Source organism: Psittacula echo (assembly GCF_963264785.1).
Source record: "Psittacula echo genome assembly, chromosome: 8".
Lineage (NCBI taxonomy): Eukaryota > Metazoa > Chordata > Aves > Psittaciformes > Psittacidae > Psittacula > Psittacula echo.
In genome coordinates this window covers 17342188-17360991 of record NC_137744.1, presented here as the reverse complement: position 1 = coordinate 17360991, position 18804 = coordinate 17342188, and the positions used below count along the sequence as shown (strand labels likewise).

Here is an 18804-nt window from a genome sequence, read left to right as displayed (position 1 = left end):
AATATAGTAATAGCTCATACTTGAGGAACATCAAAGCAAGCCTTTACATTTGGTATGGTAAATATGAGATACCCGAACTTCAACATGTAAAGCATCGAGGGAAATCAGTGTGTGTTTTGCACTCTGCTGTTAACATGTTTGTTGCAAATCTGTAATTCATCTTTCATTTTCTTGAAAAAATGTCACTAAAGAAAAACTATGGTTGGGCATCATAGAAAACGGTGAAGTCTCAGTGATACAACATTTACAATAGTTAGTGTGATTTTGATAGTTTTCTGGTTTTAGAAAACATTACAGAATATCCTAAATATTTTTTTTTTATGTAGGAGTTAAATGTTAAAACTGACAGCTTCCTTATTTTCCCTCTAATGTAACCTGAATCTCCTTTCTTCCAATTTTTCAGATGCAAAAGCTTTTTGATTTTTTTTTTTTTTTAATGCTTTTGAGAACTGTTTGGGAGTGCTATTTTACAAATATTGTTTCATAAAGTTCACTTTTACAGTTCACTTCAGTAAAATGCGCCTCTTATTTTCCATTTTCCTTTGAGAAGTCTTTCTGGAAGCTTTCACTGGTGATTCTCTTCACCTGTGACCAGTGGGTTTTTTAATGGATGAGAGTTGAAGTCAGTTGTAGATTGTGGCCTTTCTTCTGTGATTTTTCTCTGTGGCTGCTTTATGGACACTGAATTTTTTTGAAGGGGGGGACTGTGCATAGTTTCTCTTCAGTTTGGTTTCAGGTTCTTTTTTCTGGGCTTTTGCAAGTATGAGCATCCAAAGGGAAGCAAGACTTTGAGAAGCAGTAATGCAGTTTTTCCCATTTGACGTTTTGAAGGGATTTGGAGAGTCTGTGTTGTCTGCCATCTCAGAAAGGCTCTAAGAAGTGACAGACACATCGTGCCTTTTTCCTTTTTGTTGAGAGTCATCCAAGAACTGACATATGTGGTCATGGTAATAGGTGCTGAGGTAGTAGAATCTCTTCAGCTGCTTTGCTGTAGGAATTGGTTATTCACTATCTTTTATGGGTAGTCAGTTAATGACTTGTGTTTCCTATAAATAGGCTTTGAAATTGTGCATACTGTATGTATTTGGTGGGCAATGTAACCTTTTTTAAGTAGTTGTTGCAGATTCTAGCTGCAGTTAGTCATTTTTGTGTCAGTGCCAGTGGCAGTAGTAATTTTGTGATGGGGGAAGGCTCTGATTAAGACAGTTCTTCTCTTTCAATCCCTATATTTACAAGAAGATGGAGAGTCCAGGCTGAGATATGATGGATCATGTGATTGATTTGGAAGGTTCCTGTATATATTTCAAAAATGAATAATCAGTTTTTACCCTTATATTTGAGCTATTATCTCCTACAAATGTCAGAGCTTCTGAGGTAGTCTCAGGTACTTCAGCATTTCCAATTATGTTCCTGTTACCATCTTTATGAAGGTTTTAGTGTTCTGAAATGAAGGCTGGACTTCAGGAAACCTGGCTGCAATAAGCACTTAGAATTTCACTTCATTTGAATCTATACATAACTATCATGTCTCTACAATAAGTATAGCAATATGTATGATTTGTCTATATGTAAGTTGTATGAATTGGCATATTAATGAGAAATTCAATTGTGATTCCTTGTGACGATCAGGTAGGACAGATCTGAGTCTTAGCATGTATGCAATTCTGTGCAAATGTGAAAGAACTGCAGGTGATTTAAAAAGCATAGGCTGTATCTAAGATGTGAGTTCAGTCCTACATTTCAAAGTACATATTTTTGTATTCATATATCTCTGGTCACTTAGGATTATTCCATTTTTTTGGAGCAAAAAATTTAATTTGATATTACTGACAATTGTCAGCTTTACCTGGTTTTCACTAAAATACTGAATAGTCTGAGTAGTTGCAGTGCTGCTTTCCTTTTAATTGTTTTCACTGGCACTTCAGTGAAATAATAAAACTTCTGATGTAGTTTGGCTTTTTAAGACAAACTTGATATATTTCTCTTCACTCTGTTGGCAGATGAATGCAGAATTGGTAAGCTAGTTAGCATGATTGTTTGTAGGATCAGTTGTTTGTTTTTCCCTCTAAGGAGAAACTCTTTCTTGGGGTAAACATCAGGGAAGTGAGATAATCCATCATTCTGAGACCTGTTCACTAGTGATGGATGGATAGATTGGTAAAGTAACTCAATAATCTTCATTTTTTTCAGGTTATTCACAGATCAGTGAGCCTTGTCGTTAATAAAGCTATGGAATGCTTTTGTGTCCTTGCCCGCATTTTTTCTCAGAATTTGACAGGAAAAGACTTTTAATTTGGAAATAACCTTTGTTGTGAAATGCATTGTAAGTGTATCAAACTTTGAAAATACCTCTCGATTTTATCTTTCTTCTCAGTGAGGTGTTTGTCAGTTCTTTGTTTAAAAAAAATATTTACAAATATGAGGAGCTTTTCTGCTCATTTCACTGACTAGAAATACAGTGCTCTTCGGAGTGCATACTTCGTGAAGGCCTTCAACCAGTAGAATATATCACATGATACATTCACATGAATCATACGAATGTTGTCAAAGTATATTGATTTCAGATCCCTAACTAGGCATGGAAGAGTTTTCAGATAAGAAATTGTTTTATAGTGGTTAGAATATGTGCTGTGGTATGGGAAAAATATATGTGACATTTTGTATTAAAAAGGCTTAGAATAACTTACATTGTCCTACTCCCATTCTTGATCAGTCTTGTTTCATTTTACAAACATACTTGGAACTTAAGAGCACAAAATACAAATGCTTTAGTGAGATGGTATTTCAGTAGTTATATAATAATTTAGAAGGAAATATGTGTATCTAACACATTATTTGGTATTATCTCTTAAGTCTTCTAATAAGTAAATCACTCTGCTTATGTGGGGATGTGCAGATTCTGGCTTATGTATTCTTCGTGAGAATAATATTTAGGACATACAAATATGTTACAGCATTATCAGAAGATTTATGGAAATTACATGAATGCTTATTACTGAAGCAGATCTGGGATGTAAATGCAAATGTAATGTAGCGGAGTCCTTTTTCGTTAAACTAGAAGGCAGAGAAAGGTAGGTCCCAAAACATTACTGAATTAGTAAAATAGTCCTTGAATTTCATTGAGGGTTAAGATTACTTGAATTTTTCTTGAGGCAGAAAATACATAGATGGATTTTACAGATGAGCTAATGCTTGGTGACTGGTTTCTAGTCACTTTTTTGTCTCTCTGCTCTATGGTACTGATCATCCAGCTCCTCTTTGAGGGCAAAACTATTGTGTAATTGCAGCTAACTGACCTTGTGCAAGGAACAGCTTCAGCTGTTTGAGTTTAACATCCCAGAGAATTGTTTCTTAATGTAGGTTTACTATGAATACTGTTAATGGCAATATCCTTGAAAAATGTTTATGTAATTCTTCCATTGTATATGGCAGTATTAAGCAGCTTCTCCTTCAAATTCCAGTGAACTTTTCTTCCATTGAACAAGCCAATATTGAGCAAATTTCTTTTCTTTCAAATTTTGGTAAAATTTTCTTACACAGCTATATGAGCACAGATACAATATGGTTAAAATGTGGTGTTTATCCTCTAGTTCATATCAGGTCTTTGTCCAAAACACCGTCAAGGGTACACTGTTTGAAGTGCAAGTTAATTTTCTAACAACTTCACATTGAGGTTTGGCTTTAGGTAATTTGTAAAGTGAGATGTAAGTGTAGTGAGTAAGTCTGTTGAACAAACTATTTAGGGTTAACAAAGTCCTTATTTAGGAAACAGCCCTTTTTACCTTGTGGTTGTGACCATTCACAATCTTGACAAAACTTAGTGGCTCTGGAACTACTTCTCTTAGACCTAGTCTCAAATTTTGAATTTTTGATGAGAAGACAGTAGCCTCATATTTCATCATAGCAGTCATCATCATTGAACAGTGTTTGCATTTACTTTGCAGTTTCTGGAAGCACAGTACATTTTTTCTGAAGCAGAACTTATTAATAACCCTATTTGCTTCAACAAGTGACAATACTTTTCCATTAGTAGTTTTCTAGGACTCTTGCTGGCTGCATTCATACCAAGATAAATTTCCAGAATTCTTTGTGACTTAAGATTTTAGCAAACAGTTTTATTTTCACTCCCCTGGAGATTTTCTTGTCAATAACTGTTAGGTTGATTGGGTAAACCTAAAGCAAACTTACAATTCTTTCTAAATATTTTATTTAAGAAGGCAAAATCCTCAACTATTTAATTTTTTAACCAACAAACAAGCAAAACACCACAGAACACTTCTGCTGGAAAGAGCAGTTGTGTTCAAGAGAGGAAATCTAAAATTAACACAAATCTGATGATTTTTTTAAATGTATTTGATCAAGAGACCTGTTACCATGCAGTAATCGAGCCATCAAGAGTATGTGGTTAGACTTGGGTTTTTCTTTCATCAGCATTGGAAGATCTCTTTTCTGCACAAATAGATTTTTTTCCCCTCCTAAGTGTTCAAAGTCGTAGGATGTCACGTTTCATTTCTTTTCTCATAAACCAAGAAATTAGATTATCTTTTGCAAATTACTGCTTTCAAAATCCTTGTATGCTAAATGCATTCCCCATGTAGAGTTTCTTTTGTTTCCTGTTGTCGAGAGGATTATTCTCAAGGGTGTCTCGTCCCTGTGTACCTCTCAGAAACTTAGCATCTTTTTTTGTTAGAAAGTAGGAGCCTACAAGAAACTGAAGTTGGGTGGGTTGTCATGCTCTCTTGCAAATCGCAGGTCTGATCTGTCAGATATTTCTTCTATGAATTGTCCTTCTGCAAAAAGTAAGGCTATAGCAGAAAAAAGAATGTCACGGCTGTTGATTCAGCAGTTAAACAGCCTGTGTTACGCTTGCAGACAAGCAGCGGCCGAAATGGCCATGTTCATGCAGCCTGTATGAGGGTGATACTGAACCAAAACTCTTCTATTCAGTCAGTGCTGTGCTTCAGAAGTGCATTTGTGCTCCAGAAATGACATTAAGCTAAGTAGCTCCTATTCTAAAGCAGATTTTTGTAAAATACCATGCATGTATGTGTTAGCACTCCCTGTAGTTGTTATATTTATGCAAATTCAATATTTCTTAAATGAGGATTTTTGTTCTGTGGTTATTTTGAATGTGGAAGTTGGGAAAAGAGTTCCGTAGTTGAACAATTGTAGAAGACGGTAGCTAATGAGCACATAATTACAGAAAATTTGTGTGGTGTTAATGAGTTTCAAGGTGGTTGGTTGGTTTAGTAATTTATTAATGGTTGCAACCAAACTACTTTTTCACCACTCTTAGAAGAGCTGTTCAGAGACTCTTCAAGAGTCATTAGTAATTCGGCTCTTGTGTTAGTAATAAGCTTGCTAATACTGCAGTTGCTTAAATTACTAACAGTTTGTCAAGTGAAAATGGAACTTAAACACGGTCTTACTTTTGTCAGCAAAACTTTCTCAGGTTTTAGAAACAGCTTAATAAATCTACCCTTGCATGAAAAGAGACTGGAAGTCTAGGAACATAAAAATGTATGATGAACTAAGCTTTTTATTGCAATGTCTTCTAACGTTTGAGTTTCAGGAAACAGAATTGGAATCTTGAGCCTATAAAAAGCAGCATTGACTTGCCAAAGCCCTAAACTTTCAAGTCATGTAATAGGAACCCAGACATTAAAACTCTTGGAGTAGTTGCACTTCAGTGCGGATTTGGCCATTCTGATACCATGAACAATAAATTGTCATGACTCTGAAATAGGCTTAAATTATCCCTATTTTGTAATTACAGAAAAAAGTGCACAGAGTGTCTGATGCATCGTGGGGCAAGCGTTAAGTTGATATATTACTCAGATTCTTGAGTTTCGTGTTCTAAACAAAATCGGGTACACCAGGTTTTATCCTGTTACCTATTTTACTGTCAAATACTATATGCTGTACTAGAATTCTTCACAGTAGGTGAATGTACATTTCTATATATATAGCTGCCTAAATCACATACAACAAAAAGGAGCGATTTCTTAGTTTTAAAATGAAATTTGTTTTTTTAAATCACTAGAAAAAATACAAAATACTGAATTGGCTATAAAATGATGTTTGACTGGACTACTTTTTTGGGGCTTTTTTTCCCCAACCCCTGTCTCAGCTGTGGCATTTCCTCCTGGAGCTGTCACCATTCCTGCCTGCTGTGTCTTCCTCTATTAAAAGAGTTTGTTGAAACTGAAATTAGTGGATATGTTAGTTCTCCCCCCACAGTGTTTTGACTGGGAGCTTTGCCATTACAGCAACACTTTGTAAAGGATTTCCCAGTCATAGTGCTTCTGTTTTACCATGCTAAGACAGAAAATCTGGTGAAAGAAATTACCTTGCTTTATGATTACAGGCATAAAAATTGTAGTTCCTGCCAAATACTCTTTGGAAGTTAACTAATTTCCGTTTGATAACTATGCAGGAGCTTTCTGACAGTTTTAAAACTGTCATTTTGCTAATTGGATTTAGAAATTGGGATGATTCTCTGTAAACTTTAGAACTTTTTTTTAAATTTCACAGGAATGCTGAACAGTCTTCAGGAACAAGTCAGTATATTTTGACTCTTCTTTGAGCATATAGTTCTTCAAATGCCAGGACAGTTCTGGTTCATGTCAATTATTATCTCTTCGGTATTGTTTTTTGCTTGTGTTTGCTTTGGTGGGGGCTTTTTCGTCTTCATCTGGGCGGGTGCATATACTGAGGTTTAGCTTTTTTATGGGATGTCTGTGCTGGGAAAAACTATATTTTTAACTGCAGCCATTTTATTTATTTGATTTGTCTGTATTCTACTTGATAATGTTTTTAGAACATAGAACAATATTGTAGGAAATGTTGAAGTTCTACGGAACTTTCAGGAAACACAGAATTTAACGTAAGAACCAGGTCACAGCTTCCTCTGTGTGTAAAAATAAATTGAAAGAGGACAATCTATTAATTCAGCACTTGGCATGTTTCTCTTTGATCTTTCTCCAAAGCTTGCTGTGCTGTACATGCAGAATTCATCTTGAAGGAGAGAAGCAGTAGATTTTGTTATATAAGACTGTACAGTTGGGGAGAAGAATATTTCATTTCTTAATTACTCCTTACCTTTTAGAAAGTAGAAGACAAACTATATGATAGAAATAAAAAACTAGGTGTTTGGTGTGAAACTGTGATATGGCTTTACAGTTCTTTTATGTAGTTTCAGAATGAGCAAAGGGTAAGTCTGGAATTTAAAGGTGTTTATGGTATCTGTGCTGAAAATCAAGATGTCAGATGGAGAGACATTCTATTTTTGTTCAATTAATATTGGAGAGCATTACATCAAAGCAGTAAACTCCTCTTGTATCAACAGATGCAGCAACCCTGAAGCCTATTTTCTCTCTTGTTACATTAGTGTTTAATTAAAGAAAACAACTAGTTGGAGGCAGTTACTTTCTGTGAAATGTAATGAAGATTTATTTTGTAGGTGACCTTCACTGTATTAGCTGAATCAGTAATCAGTAAAATTAATAGAATAATCAAATTATATACAAACTCATAAATCACTGTGAATATGCTGTCAAAAGTTCAGCTTTTCATATGTCCTATTGTTTCACAGCTGTATTAAAAATTACAACTTCTGATTCCTGGCTTGATGGGAACTGAAATGGCATTTAAAGACTGTGCATTATGGAGGGCTACCAGGCCAAAAATTTTCACAACTGTTAATTTAGCTGTAATATGATTTGATGTCACCAGGGCAAAGTTGAAGTGGAGTACAGTGTTGTTGCTATCTTTCAGCAAAACTTGAATTATTAGTGTAGGCAGTCGCCAGTTAATTAGAGTAATATCAGTTTAAATGTCTGTCATTTAGGGTTAATGGTATCAAAGAGTTGCCTCGTACTTGAAGTACAGTCAAATCATCTTGAATAGCCTATTGTATTATCGGGATGCCATTGAGTTTAATATTTCAGTTTCTATATTTAAATAATTTTTGGCAAGTTCTTCCTAATCATGTCATTTTTCATGCTAGGCTATTTTAATAGGTATTTTGGCTCTTTGTAATTGTTAAACACAACACAATCAAAATTCCTTTCCATTTTCATTTGAAAAGAGAAATTTTCCACTGGCCTACTCTGAAAACAGGTCATGCCCTCCTCCACTGGATAGCAGGCTACTCTTGAAAATAAGTAATTCACATTTTTGTGCAGCCAAGCAGCAAAGTTCTTTCAAAGCACACTAGAATAATAAAGTGCATATATTAAAAGGCCCTAACTGGTTGAAGTCAAAGGAAAAATATAATTTATAGTTTCTAACAGAAGAATTTTAGTTCTAATTAAGTTAATCGTGCTGTTCTCATATACAACATATGAAATAAATTCATCTGAGTTGGTTTGAAAGATCCCAATACATGCTTTGTCAGGCAAGAAGCCATTGATTGCAGCATTAGAGATAATAAGCCCACAGGTCAAAGCTCTATAATAATTCTTCAGTGGATATTTAACCTTTGTGTCATCTTCAACAATCTTCAGAAACCCAAGGCCTGGATTCAACATGATGTAAATTCTCCCTCCTTTTGCATGGGTAAAGCAGGTATTTCTAGGAAACCAGATGATCTGATTCAGTTGTAAGATACTGAGGAGCTTTCCTTGGGGTGCTGCCTGTTGGAGTACAGTTCAAGAGATGTGAGTTGGTAACACACTTCAGCTGTTTGCCATGCTGCATAATTCATGCAGTTTAAAAGGTATTACGATGCTAACTGACTTTGAAATACAGAGTAGGACTTTCGAATGCCAATATGGATTCCATTTTAGCAAGCCAGGTTCACAAAATGAAAGTTCTCTTTTCAAGTTCCTCATGTATGAAATGGATACTTGAAGATCTTCAAAATAAAATTTAAAAAAACAAAACTAAAAAAACCCCAGCTGTCAGTAAACCAGGAAAATCCTGCTATCATCTCAGACATCTGGGAGAGCTGTGTTCCGCCAAACCAGCCTACCTTTCTCATATTGATGGTTTGCTTTGGCTAGCCTGACACGTAGTTAATGCTAGGCAGGTATTAGAAATGTAGCCACATTAATCTGTTTAATTACAGTGTAAACTATACCGAAAGATAAACAGAATTACACAGTTTAAATACAATGTCTAAGCAGTCCCTGGTAATGAAACAGCAGGTAGGATTTCTAATTCTTAGGCCACCCCAGTTTCAGCTCTGTCCTTCCATCTGTGAGCTTCAGATCATGTAGCTGGGTCACAGCACAGCTTGGCTGAATAACAAGAAATCAGAAAACTCAGTTTCTGTCTCTGACATGGTGAAATGGAACAGTGTCACTGCACTGAATGTGCTACAGACTGCTTTGTGATTTACTCACAAGAGGTTACTTACTTTTGAATAATAGGGATCACAAGAAGAAAACAGGTGTATTTAACTTGCAGGATAAAGGAGGAATTGTCAAGTGGCACTTGGTAGCATTTGACAGTTGTCTCTGATAGAGCTGTCCTCTCTGAGAAAAGGTATGCAGTTTGTGTCAGTATGCCAGTTATTTGTTTGTTCTTTCTCTTCAGCATACAGGAGAAGAGGTCAGGGATAGCTGATCCAAATAAAAAAAATACATTAAAGATTCACAAGAGAGCTCAGACATTGCAAACAGTCCAAACCTGAAATTATATTGTAGGGGGTCAGACACATCTGCCCCACCTTTTTTCTTTAGCTTTTTTCACTATGTAATTTCCATGCTGACTGGAGTAAAGAGATTATTTCTTTTTTAACGTAATTTGCGAAATATATTGTAAAATGTTCTACTGGTTTACCTTTTGTCACACCAAGTTCTAGAGAGCTTCATCCTCCATCTTGTATTATTCTTATGATAGGAATGCTCCTGAAATAATGCACTGTAAGCACCAAGCTGACTGGAGTTTATCTTAATTCACGCCTAATCATGAAGCTTTGTCCTTGACAATCTCTAATTTATGTCCTGTTTCTGGAGGATCCTGGCTTTCTTTGCTTTATAGTGGTGTCACAGGAAGTTTAAAGAGTTTTTTTAAAATACATAGTAAAAAGAGTATTGGTTCTTTATATTGGCCTCTCAGGATTTTGAAGAATTTGGGGTTATATTAAAATCTTTCAAGAGCTAGAATTTAAAAAAAAATGTTGAAGCTAGTGATATCACAGTCATCTCAGTGTTAATGTGGGTCCAGTAAAAACTTCAGGCACCACTTTGCAAAAACTCAACTTTGTTTTTTTGTGAATTACTTTACCTTGTGTCACATTGAATCAACAGAAAAGTAATCCCCAGAGACTAAGCCTGGCTTTTGGCAGATACAGGAAGTTAGGATGCAGGGATTAACCTGGGATCGTGTTTATCACCAGACCAACTGAACTTCTACTGTGCAGCCTCACTGCAGATTCAGGCTTTGTGCGTAGGAAGGATCATCTGGTGACAAGTTTTAGCCAGAGATATGTACAAAGAGGTGATGAAACAGCCTGGCTAGTGATGAAATTTTGCAGTAGGCTGCCTTAACATGTCCCCCATATTTAAATGTCATAATCTAGTTTATTTAAATTCTAAGTCTCCTTAGTGCTTGCAAACAGAGGAGTTGCAATACTGGCTTCATGTTTGGGTAGCATTAATTTTCTTTGGTTTAGGTATTGGGTTTTGGTTGTAAGTGGAAAACTGTGAAATAGCTTGGCATCCTTTAGCTTTTGAAAACTGACCTGTCAACCTGGCTCCTTTTTTAATTTAGGATTTATTTTTTTTATTGTCAGTCCAGGCACAGAATATCCTGAGCAACAATATCATGATATATTTGTAAGAGGTCATCTTTAGATTGGAAGAAGTCTTCATTCTGTTCTGGCACTTCTCAGTGCCCTCAAAATCTGAGCTGCTGTGAGTTAATGAAGATGGTATGTTTTGTAAGAGTAGAAAGATACTTCTAGTAAGAGGTTGGGAAGGTTATCATGTGTTCTTATTTTCTTATTTTACAGCATGTCCAGTACTGCTTGGGCAGAATATCAGTAGATATTCTATGCATTGTCAGTAAATAGGTGCTTTCTCATTCGAATGATTGAAGATGGTAACAGAATGAGTGTTCAAGCTAATGTAATTATTCAGAGGAATAAGATAGATGCTAATAAAAGAGGAGTTAACAATGTATCCTTTAAAAAAAATATAGGATATGCATTATTTTGATTGGTTTTGATTATTTGAGTCAGAGATTCAGACGTCATTAAAAACGTACTACAACATGCACCGTACTTTGCCCTGCTTATGACACACACTCACACTGATTACAGTTAGTCGTTATTAGGAATAACCTTTGTTTTCTCCCCCCCAATATGCTTCTAGGTTGTGTGCTGTATTTGGTGGTATCTATTGTCTTCGCCATTCTGTGCAGTGCCTTGTAGTGGACAAAGAATCTGGACGGTAAGGGTAATATAAGTAACCTTCTGTTTGTATATAAAATACAGGTGAAAAATGTGTTAAGTCAATTTAAAAAAAAATGATTCTTCAAAGATCCTCCTTGGTATTAATAACACATCAACCTTGATTAAAAGTAATTTGTGTATAGGTCTTCCAGAACAAGGAAAGTGAGTCTAGAATATAGAAACTAAATTAATTTCCCTGTGATATTACTACAGCTCCTGATCACCCAAGCTTGGAAGACAAATCATTTCAGCTGCCGGGGGCCTGGTGATGAGTGATGTTAGTTTTCCTTGTGGCCTTACCTACTCTAATTGATTTTCATCAGATGACAACAAAGCCCTCTGTTATTGCATTTTTAAAAATGGAGCTCACCTAAAGACTCATCAGATTAATCTTTGCTGATAATGCATGTCACTCCAAGAGAAAAGACTTTAATGAGTTTTTAGGTAGATTGTTGTCATAAACTATGCTGCCCTCTTATCCTAGGATAAATTCTTTTACAACAATATCAGGCCTGTAGGCAGGTTTAAAGTTGAGCTAAGAAAAATCAACACATAGTTTTTTCCATAGTGGCATTTTTTCACACCTCTGTAAATTGTTACGGTTTCTGTGGTATACATTCAGTCAGTTATTAGTCCAACTGGAGACTTCAAGTGTCTTAAGAATCTGTTTCAAGCTTAATTTCTATAATGGAAAAGTTCAAAACATTCTGTAGAAAACTTTTAAAATTAAGCTGGAAAATATGTAGTAATATTTTATTAGGAAAATTAGCACTTAAATAACCGGTGTAATGGATTTACTTTCCAGTTGCAGTGCGCATTTGATTCTTTGAGCATGGTACTTGTAGCTTGATTTGCTATGACATGGTCAAGCAACAGATTTGGTCTTTGTCAGCTCCTTAAGTTTCTGGAGCTCGTTGCACAGTTCTAGACTTCAAGGTGCAAATGTTGTTGTTTTAAGTGCATGACTTACATGCAAATGAAATTATGCCCTTTTTGTAAACTCTGTAGTTTATTTTAACATTAATATTTGACATTTTATTGTAGGCATCTTTATTTTACAAATACATTTAAATAGTTAACTTGCTCTTTCAGAGAGACAAAGCTTATTGTTGTTAGCAACTTCCAAACACCACTCTAGCGAGAGCTTAACTCATCAGTGGTGTTGGTTGCCCCAGTTTGCAGCTTCTGTTGCACATTCTGAAGACCTCTGAAATTAATGTTTTCTTTGTTAAGCTTATATGTATTCCAAAAAGCAGGGAGTGCTGCTTTTCTTTTATCCTGCTTTTTATGTTTCAGGCCCACTAAGTTCCTCAAGGTTCCGGATAGCTTTCAAGTGTCTTTTTTAGCTATTGGGCTGCTTTAGTGCTTTATTTCTGCAGTTTTCACTGAAAATTGAAAGATTTTTCAGATGCAGAATTACTGAAATATTTTTAAAAGACTTTACCAGACTTTCATTAATCAAAAAAAAAAAAAAAAAAAAGAAAAACAACCAAAAAACAAACAGGCATTTTAATAAAGACATGATCTGATGCTGAATATGAAGAAGCACAGCACACCCAGTTTCTCAAGTTTAGTCACCTAGGTTTTCCTTGGAGCCACCTGCCTGCTGCTGTTGGCTCTTTTTATGTCTCCCATAGTTTGAAAGCAGGTATTTTACCAAGTAGCATTTCTACCTCAGAATGAAAGTAACGAACCAAACAAATGTATAGAAATGTCAGACTTCTTTGAGATAATGCAAATAACACAGAGTATGTCAAAATAGGTTTTAAAAAAAATATTTTCTGCAGTGAAAGTCATATAATGTTCTCATTTTTCCCTAATAATTCTTTAAAGTCCAAAACATTGTCTTCACCATAGCAAACATGTCACTCAAAAAGCTGAGTTTCTTGGACCCAGGTATTTGTATATGTTTTTATTCAGTTATATTCTCTTACTTTTCTTTCCCCTCACCTGAATGCAGTACTGCTTTTTCTTGCTAAGTCTTTTCCTTAGAGTGTTACTTAGCAAGCTGTCCAGTTTGTTGCTAAGATCTTCACTATTTCTTTCCCTTCTTTTTCTTTCTTCCTATTATCTTTCTCCTTACTGGGTATTTCCTTCCTGCACCAGCTCTGATTTCCTCTTTGACTTGGGCTTCAGTGTTTCGCCTAATAAAAATCAGCTATCAAATTGTTAATGAGGGTATTTATGAGTTACTGAGCTTTTGAGTCAACAGGCCATTAATAGTAATTGGTAATAGAGAAATTCATATCTCGCTGTCATTACAGCTGCTGCTGTAGTTTCAGAGGCAGCTTCCCTTCATTACAAACAGGTTCAACTCCCAACAGTAGAAATGTAGCCAAATTACACACTATTCATTACTATTTTACAAGCATCTTCCATAGGCTTCCAGACATCATCAGTATCTTAGTGCAGTTATTTTTTTCACTACTTTTAATATTCTGTCTTTAGTACAAGTAGAAAAAGAAAATTTGTACTTTGAGTTTAAGCCTTGATTTTATTCTCAAACTTTTTGTTGATAGTTTAGAGTTTAATAGGAGATCCTTAAACGTTACCAGATTTTATTCCAGCTCCTTTCTAGACAGGGCTAACATTCTCTTCAGCAGAAGGAAAATAAAACCCCATTCAATATCTAGTTGAATTTCTTTTGGACTTTTTTACTACTTATAACTGTATATGCAGAGAACAGTAGATTTTATCCCCAACTGCACAATTATTTTTAACGTTTTATTCTAATCTTTTTTGTAAGATTTAGAGAAGACTGTGTGAAAGTAAAGAAGCTTTTAGATGTACCTATTTTAAGATTTTGGTAATCCACTTTTTTTACCTATTGTATCAGATGAGGTCTGCCATTTAATGCATACACAGAACATCCTGTGTTCATGATAAAACTCTGGTGCTCTGTTAGAAAATAAAACCCATGTCATATTCCTTAGGTTGAGAAAAAGGCACATCAAATGTATACATGTTAATTATTTTTCTGTTGTTTATTTTCTTCGTGTTTATTATAGGTCCGTTTTTTGGGTATATATGATAAAATTTAAAGTACTTTCAATTACATGGATTACATTCATAATAATGGTACGCATTTTATGTTGATCACACTTTACATCTGTTTCCAGTTACATAATTCTGTCTCAAAAATGGAAAAGAGATGATAAATGGAAATTTATACATCTGTAGTAAAAGGGTATACCAAACACATAGTAATTTACATATCTTTCTTGAAATATTGCATACTGGCTTTGTCAGTGCTGGTAAGTCCATTTCAAGGATGTCGCCCTTAGTCCATTAGTTTGGATAATGAGCCCTATAAAGTACATTTATAACTCGTGGCACTGCAAGGAGATGGATTCTAATTTTCATCCTTTTATCTAGACACATTGAAAGAAGGTCAATGGAGGGTTCTGTATGATTCATTGTCGCAACACATATCAGATGACAGAGACCTGATAATGTCAGTGCATAAGTGTTTTCTGTATTTGGAAGCAGTACTTGAAAGAAATTTTCTCAGCATCATCCTTTGAAGTAAAGTGGAGACTGAAATTAAAAGTGCTATCTCTCTGTTTAAAATCTTATCAAACATAGGATGTGATAGCTATTCCTGAACAAAGGAAAGGAAACAACACTTAGCAGGAAAATAAAAACTGTGTAGTTGCTTTTGCTGGCTTTGAGTGATTCAACATGACATTTAATCAACCTTTCCCCTTCGATAATGTGTAGGGGGGTGGCAGGGGAAATTGTTTCATAAACAATAAGAAAGGTTATAATTAGAAATGCACTGTAGCAGCTTGACTTCCTTGTTTATTTGCAGTATTCAAATGAGTGCCTGAGAATGAAATCACTTAGGTTAACATTAAGAAAAAACTTCTTAAAGTTACAAGTGAAACACATGTTGAATAGAACGTGAATACTATGTCTTTGAAGTTAAACAATGCTTGGGCTTTTAGTCTTCTTTTAATTACTGTTTTCAAGTTATCTGTTGAATTTAAATGTAGGTATATATGTACTATCCAGATTCCTATGAAATCAGCATTAGAAGTTAAGAGTTTTTAAAAATGTGCTTAATTGTTATAAACCTCTTACATTTGTAAGCATTGTGTGCAGCCATCTTCAGTTTGCATTTCAGACTATAGAAGCAGCTGTGGTGTACACAAGCTAGTGGCTAGTTTGGTTCTCATCCCTAGCTATATAAATTGTTTTGATCACTGAAGTTAATAAAGTTACAGAAATGCTGTTTGTTCATAAGGCATAATTTGCATGTCAGCTATTTACAGATACAGAAATAATGTTGTGTTGTGATAAAATACTTAAATCTGTAAGGGATCTCTGTCTTAGGCGTCCTTTCCTTTCTTCTGATGTTTCCCTATGCATGTGTGTAAATGTCTGTGAGAAAATTTTTTGCTTTGAATCCTGTATGTTAAATCTACTGAAACTATATATACTGATTCAGAAGAATTTAATTGAAAAAGAAAAGGTAGTAGATTTCATACACCAAACAAAAGTTTGTTTGTTAAGTACAGCTAATGGGCTTTATACAGTAAATGTTCAGATATTTCAGAAAACCTTAAAATCTTGGTTTAGAAATCAGTTTTAAGCCTTAAAGATTCTTAGGTTATGGAAATAAGCTATAGAAAGAAATTGTAGTGCATGTGTTTTGCTTGCACTTTAGATAGCAAAAGCATTCATCAGGGTAGGTGCTTCTCATACCTGTAAGGGTTTCTGAAAACGTGATGTCTCAGTTTGAGGAAAATATGTACAGTTAAATAGAACACCTGTGCAGTCAAATGCCAGTGTTATTAGCTTATGTTTAGTTTTCCTTATAAAGTGACCAATTTATTAATGGTCTGGTATTACCTACACTGGCATGGCATGTAAAAAACTGTATATACCAGGTAGAATGTATAAGTCTAGGATTTAATTGCCAATTTCAGTGAAGTTGGTTTAGGGGTTCACATGTTAAAGAAATGTGTAGTTATTTGAAAGATACAGATAAGAAGCTGCATAACTCAATTTTGAAAAGTTACACGTGCCTTTGTTACCTTAAGTCTAAATTTCTTATTTTTGTTTGATTTTTTTTATTGTGGCTTGGGTTTTTTAACAGATGCAAAGCTATTGTGGATCATTTTGGACAAAGAATAAGTGCTAACTATTTTATTGTGGAAGATAGTTATCTTTCAGAGAGCACATGCACAAATGTGTGTTACAGGTATGTAATAAAACAGTAAAGAAAGTCAGTCTCTTTAAATAATAGTGCATAAAGTACCCGGTAAGTTAAGAGATTGCTGTTTCCTGCTCTGTCTTTGCAGTACAGCTTAATTCGGTCCATAGTTTTTCTCTGCTTCTGTATACACTTGAGGGCAAACTGTGTACTTTCTATTTTAGGGTTTTTTAAAATTGCCCTCTAAATCATATTCCCCTTTTCCTTATAAAAAAATCCAAAAGCTAAGTGGGTTGGGGGTTTCATATTTAGTAAAAGTGTTTAGAAGGTGGAGGTGCTGTTCCCTCTTTAAATCTGGTCAGGTTTAGAAAATTATTGAAAGACATACTTTTCTGTGATTGTTGTTCTTGCCAAAAACATTGGACGTATACTGCCTTTGCCTTAGAAATACTGCAGATGAGATATTGCAGAACTGCAGTAGTAGTTGTGATGCAGAAATAATTGTAGGCAGTGGAGGATTAGAAACTTCAGTTCAGGAACTCCACCCTAGTGTATTTCCCCATAAAATGAAGTGTCCTGTGCTGTTTGGAATATAAAAAGGCCTATAACGTGCTGCTATTAATCTTGCTCAAATAAACAAAAGTTTGGGTTTTTTTTTTTTTAAATGAGGATATTGAAACTAGTTTACAGAATGGCACTGGATCATTTATCCATTATCTGTTTTGGTGACTGAGAATACTACGTTTATGTTCTAGATGGGCTCCTCCTTCAGCAACAGGGCAACATCCCAATAACAATCATAGTCATAAAGATGGTATGGTTAAATAGCCTTCCCACAGTATTATGTGTAGGTTGGTATTGCCAAAACTATGAATCCAAATTGCTATTTTTTAAGTTTTTGTGAAATGCCATAATTGTTTTATTTAACTGTAGGCAGATCTCCAGGGCAGTGCTCATTACAGACCAGTCTGTGCTAAACACAGATGCAGAGCAGCAGGTATGTATCAATTTCGTATCGCTTACTTCTTTATGAATTGTATGTATTAATATTTGGTCATTGGTAGGATTTAGTTCATGCTTTTGTTTCTGCTTAAGTCCAGCTTTTTGGTCAGCTCTCTCTGCTGATAATGGTTTAATTCATTAGTCCCTATAAAAATATTAGGATTTTAATTTAATTTTATTTTAGTTCAGTGACTTGGGTTTCCCTGTTTGGTTTGCTCTATCTTAACAGTTTCTAAGCTGCTGCCTTTAAGGTAGTTCATTTTACTTGCTTTTTAATAAACTCTTGCCCTAAGTATTTTGTTAACTGCTAAGAATTTGTCTTGTCTAAACTTTGATCCAGGTTCATTTGTTTGTTGGTTTTTTTTTTAACGTTCACTTTTAGTTCTGGAGGTTCTTATTGCACACTTTCAGATCTTCTTTAAATGTTTACGCTTCTTTAGTCTTGGCAGTCTTTAAATTTAAAGGATATTAATCTGCGTTAAGTGTTTCTTCTGTACTCTTCTGTATTCTTACAGGTTAAATAGGATCTACAAAATAAGAACAGTTATGAGGGAGTATGCCTCCTAAGTCTTGCTACTGGCAGTCCTGCATAAAAGTACTCCAGTCCTTCTCACCTAACAGTGCTCTGCCCAGTGTTCAAAAGTGATTTTGCAGTCTCTTGCCAACAGTTTCTCAACTGTCATCCCTTGGAAAGGACTGTGGGCGTCAGGTTTTCTTTCTGTTCTGCTGCTGCAGACATTCCTTAAAGTGGCTTTACTGCCTTGGGTAGAAACTCTTTAAATGCTCAAATTCTGCAGGATGTGTTGCACAAATTGTTACTACTAAACCAGAAAACAAAATTATTTAACTGGCTACAGATATTTTCCACCTTTACTCAGAACTGTGTTGATTGCCTTATCCTCCGTGTTACTCTGCTTTGTAACATGAGTTATTCTTTCTGCTTGGTAGGTTTCCATTTTGACAGTGCCTCCAGAGGATGTAGGAAAACCAGCAGTTTGCGTCATTGAGTTGTGTTCTTCAACCATGACGTGCATGAAGGAGACTTGTAAGTACAAAATATCTATATTATTAACTGGTTTTCTCCTTGGCTTTATCTACTCTAAAGCAAAATTTAAAATGTGTGTATTATTCCTCTGCTGCACAATGACCAGGCTGTTACCTGAGAAAACAGTTGTACTATGTTACTGTAATCAGCAGGTGAGAAGACTAGTCCATTGTCTTCATTCCATAGCAGTTGTGTCCT

The 18804-nt window shown here is 35.1% G+C and overlaps 1 protein-coding gene across 6 annotated transcripts in view; it reads left to right on the top strand.

The window, feature by feature from the left end:
* The window catches only part of LOC308224799 (rab proteins geranylgeranyltransferase component A 2-like), a gene marked incomplete at its 5' end in the record, with an annotated part of 69635 nt that overhangs the window by 34204 nt on the left and 16627 nt on the right, over positions 1–18804 (top strand). For all 6 annotated transcript variants that reach the window (XR_013957580.1, XM_080625020.1, XM_080625024.1 and 3 more), the window contains 4 exons: positions 11322–11399; positions 16503–16607; positions 17493–17556; positions 18510–18606. Coding sequence is in view for 5 of the 6 variants with exons in the window: in XM_080625020.1 (XP_080481146.1) it covers positions 11322–11399; positions 16503–16607; positions 17493–17556; positions 18510–18606 (344 nt within the window). The remainder of the gene's footprint in view (positions 1–11321; positions 11400–16502; positions 16608–17492; positions 17557–18509; positions 18607–18804) is intronic.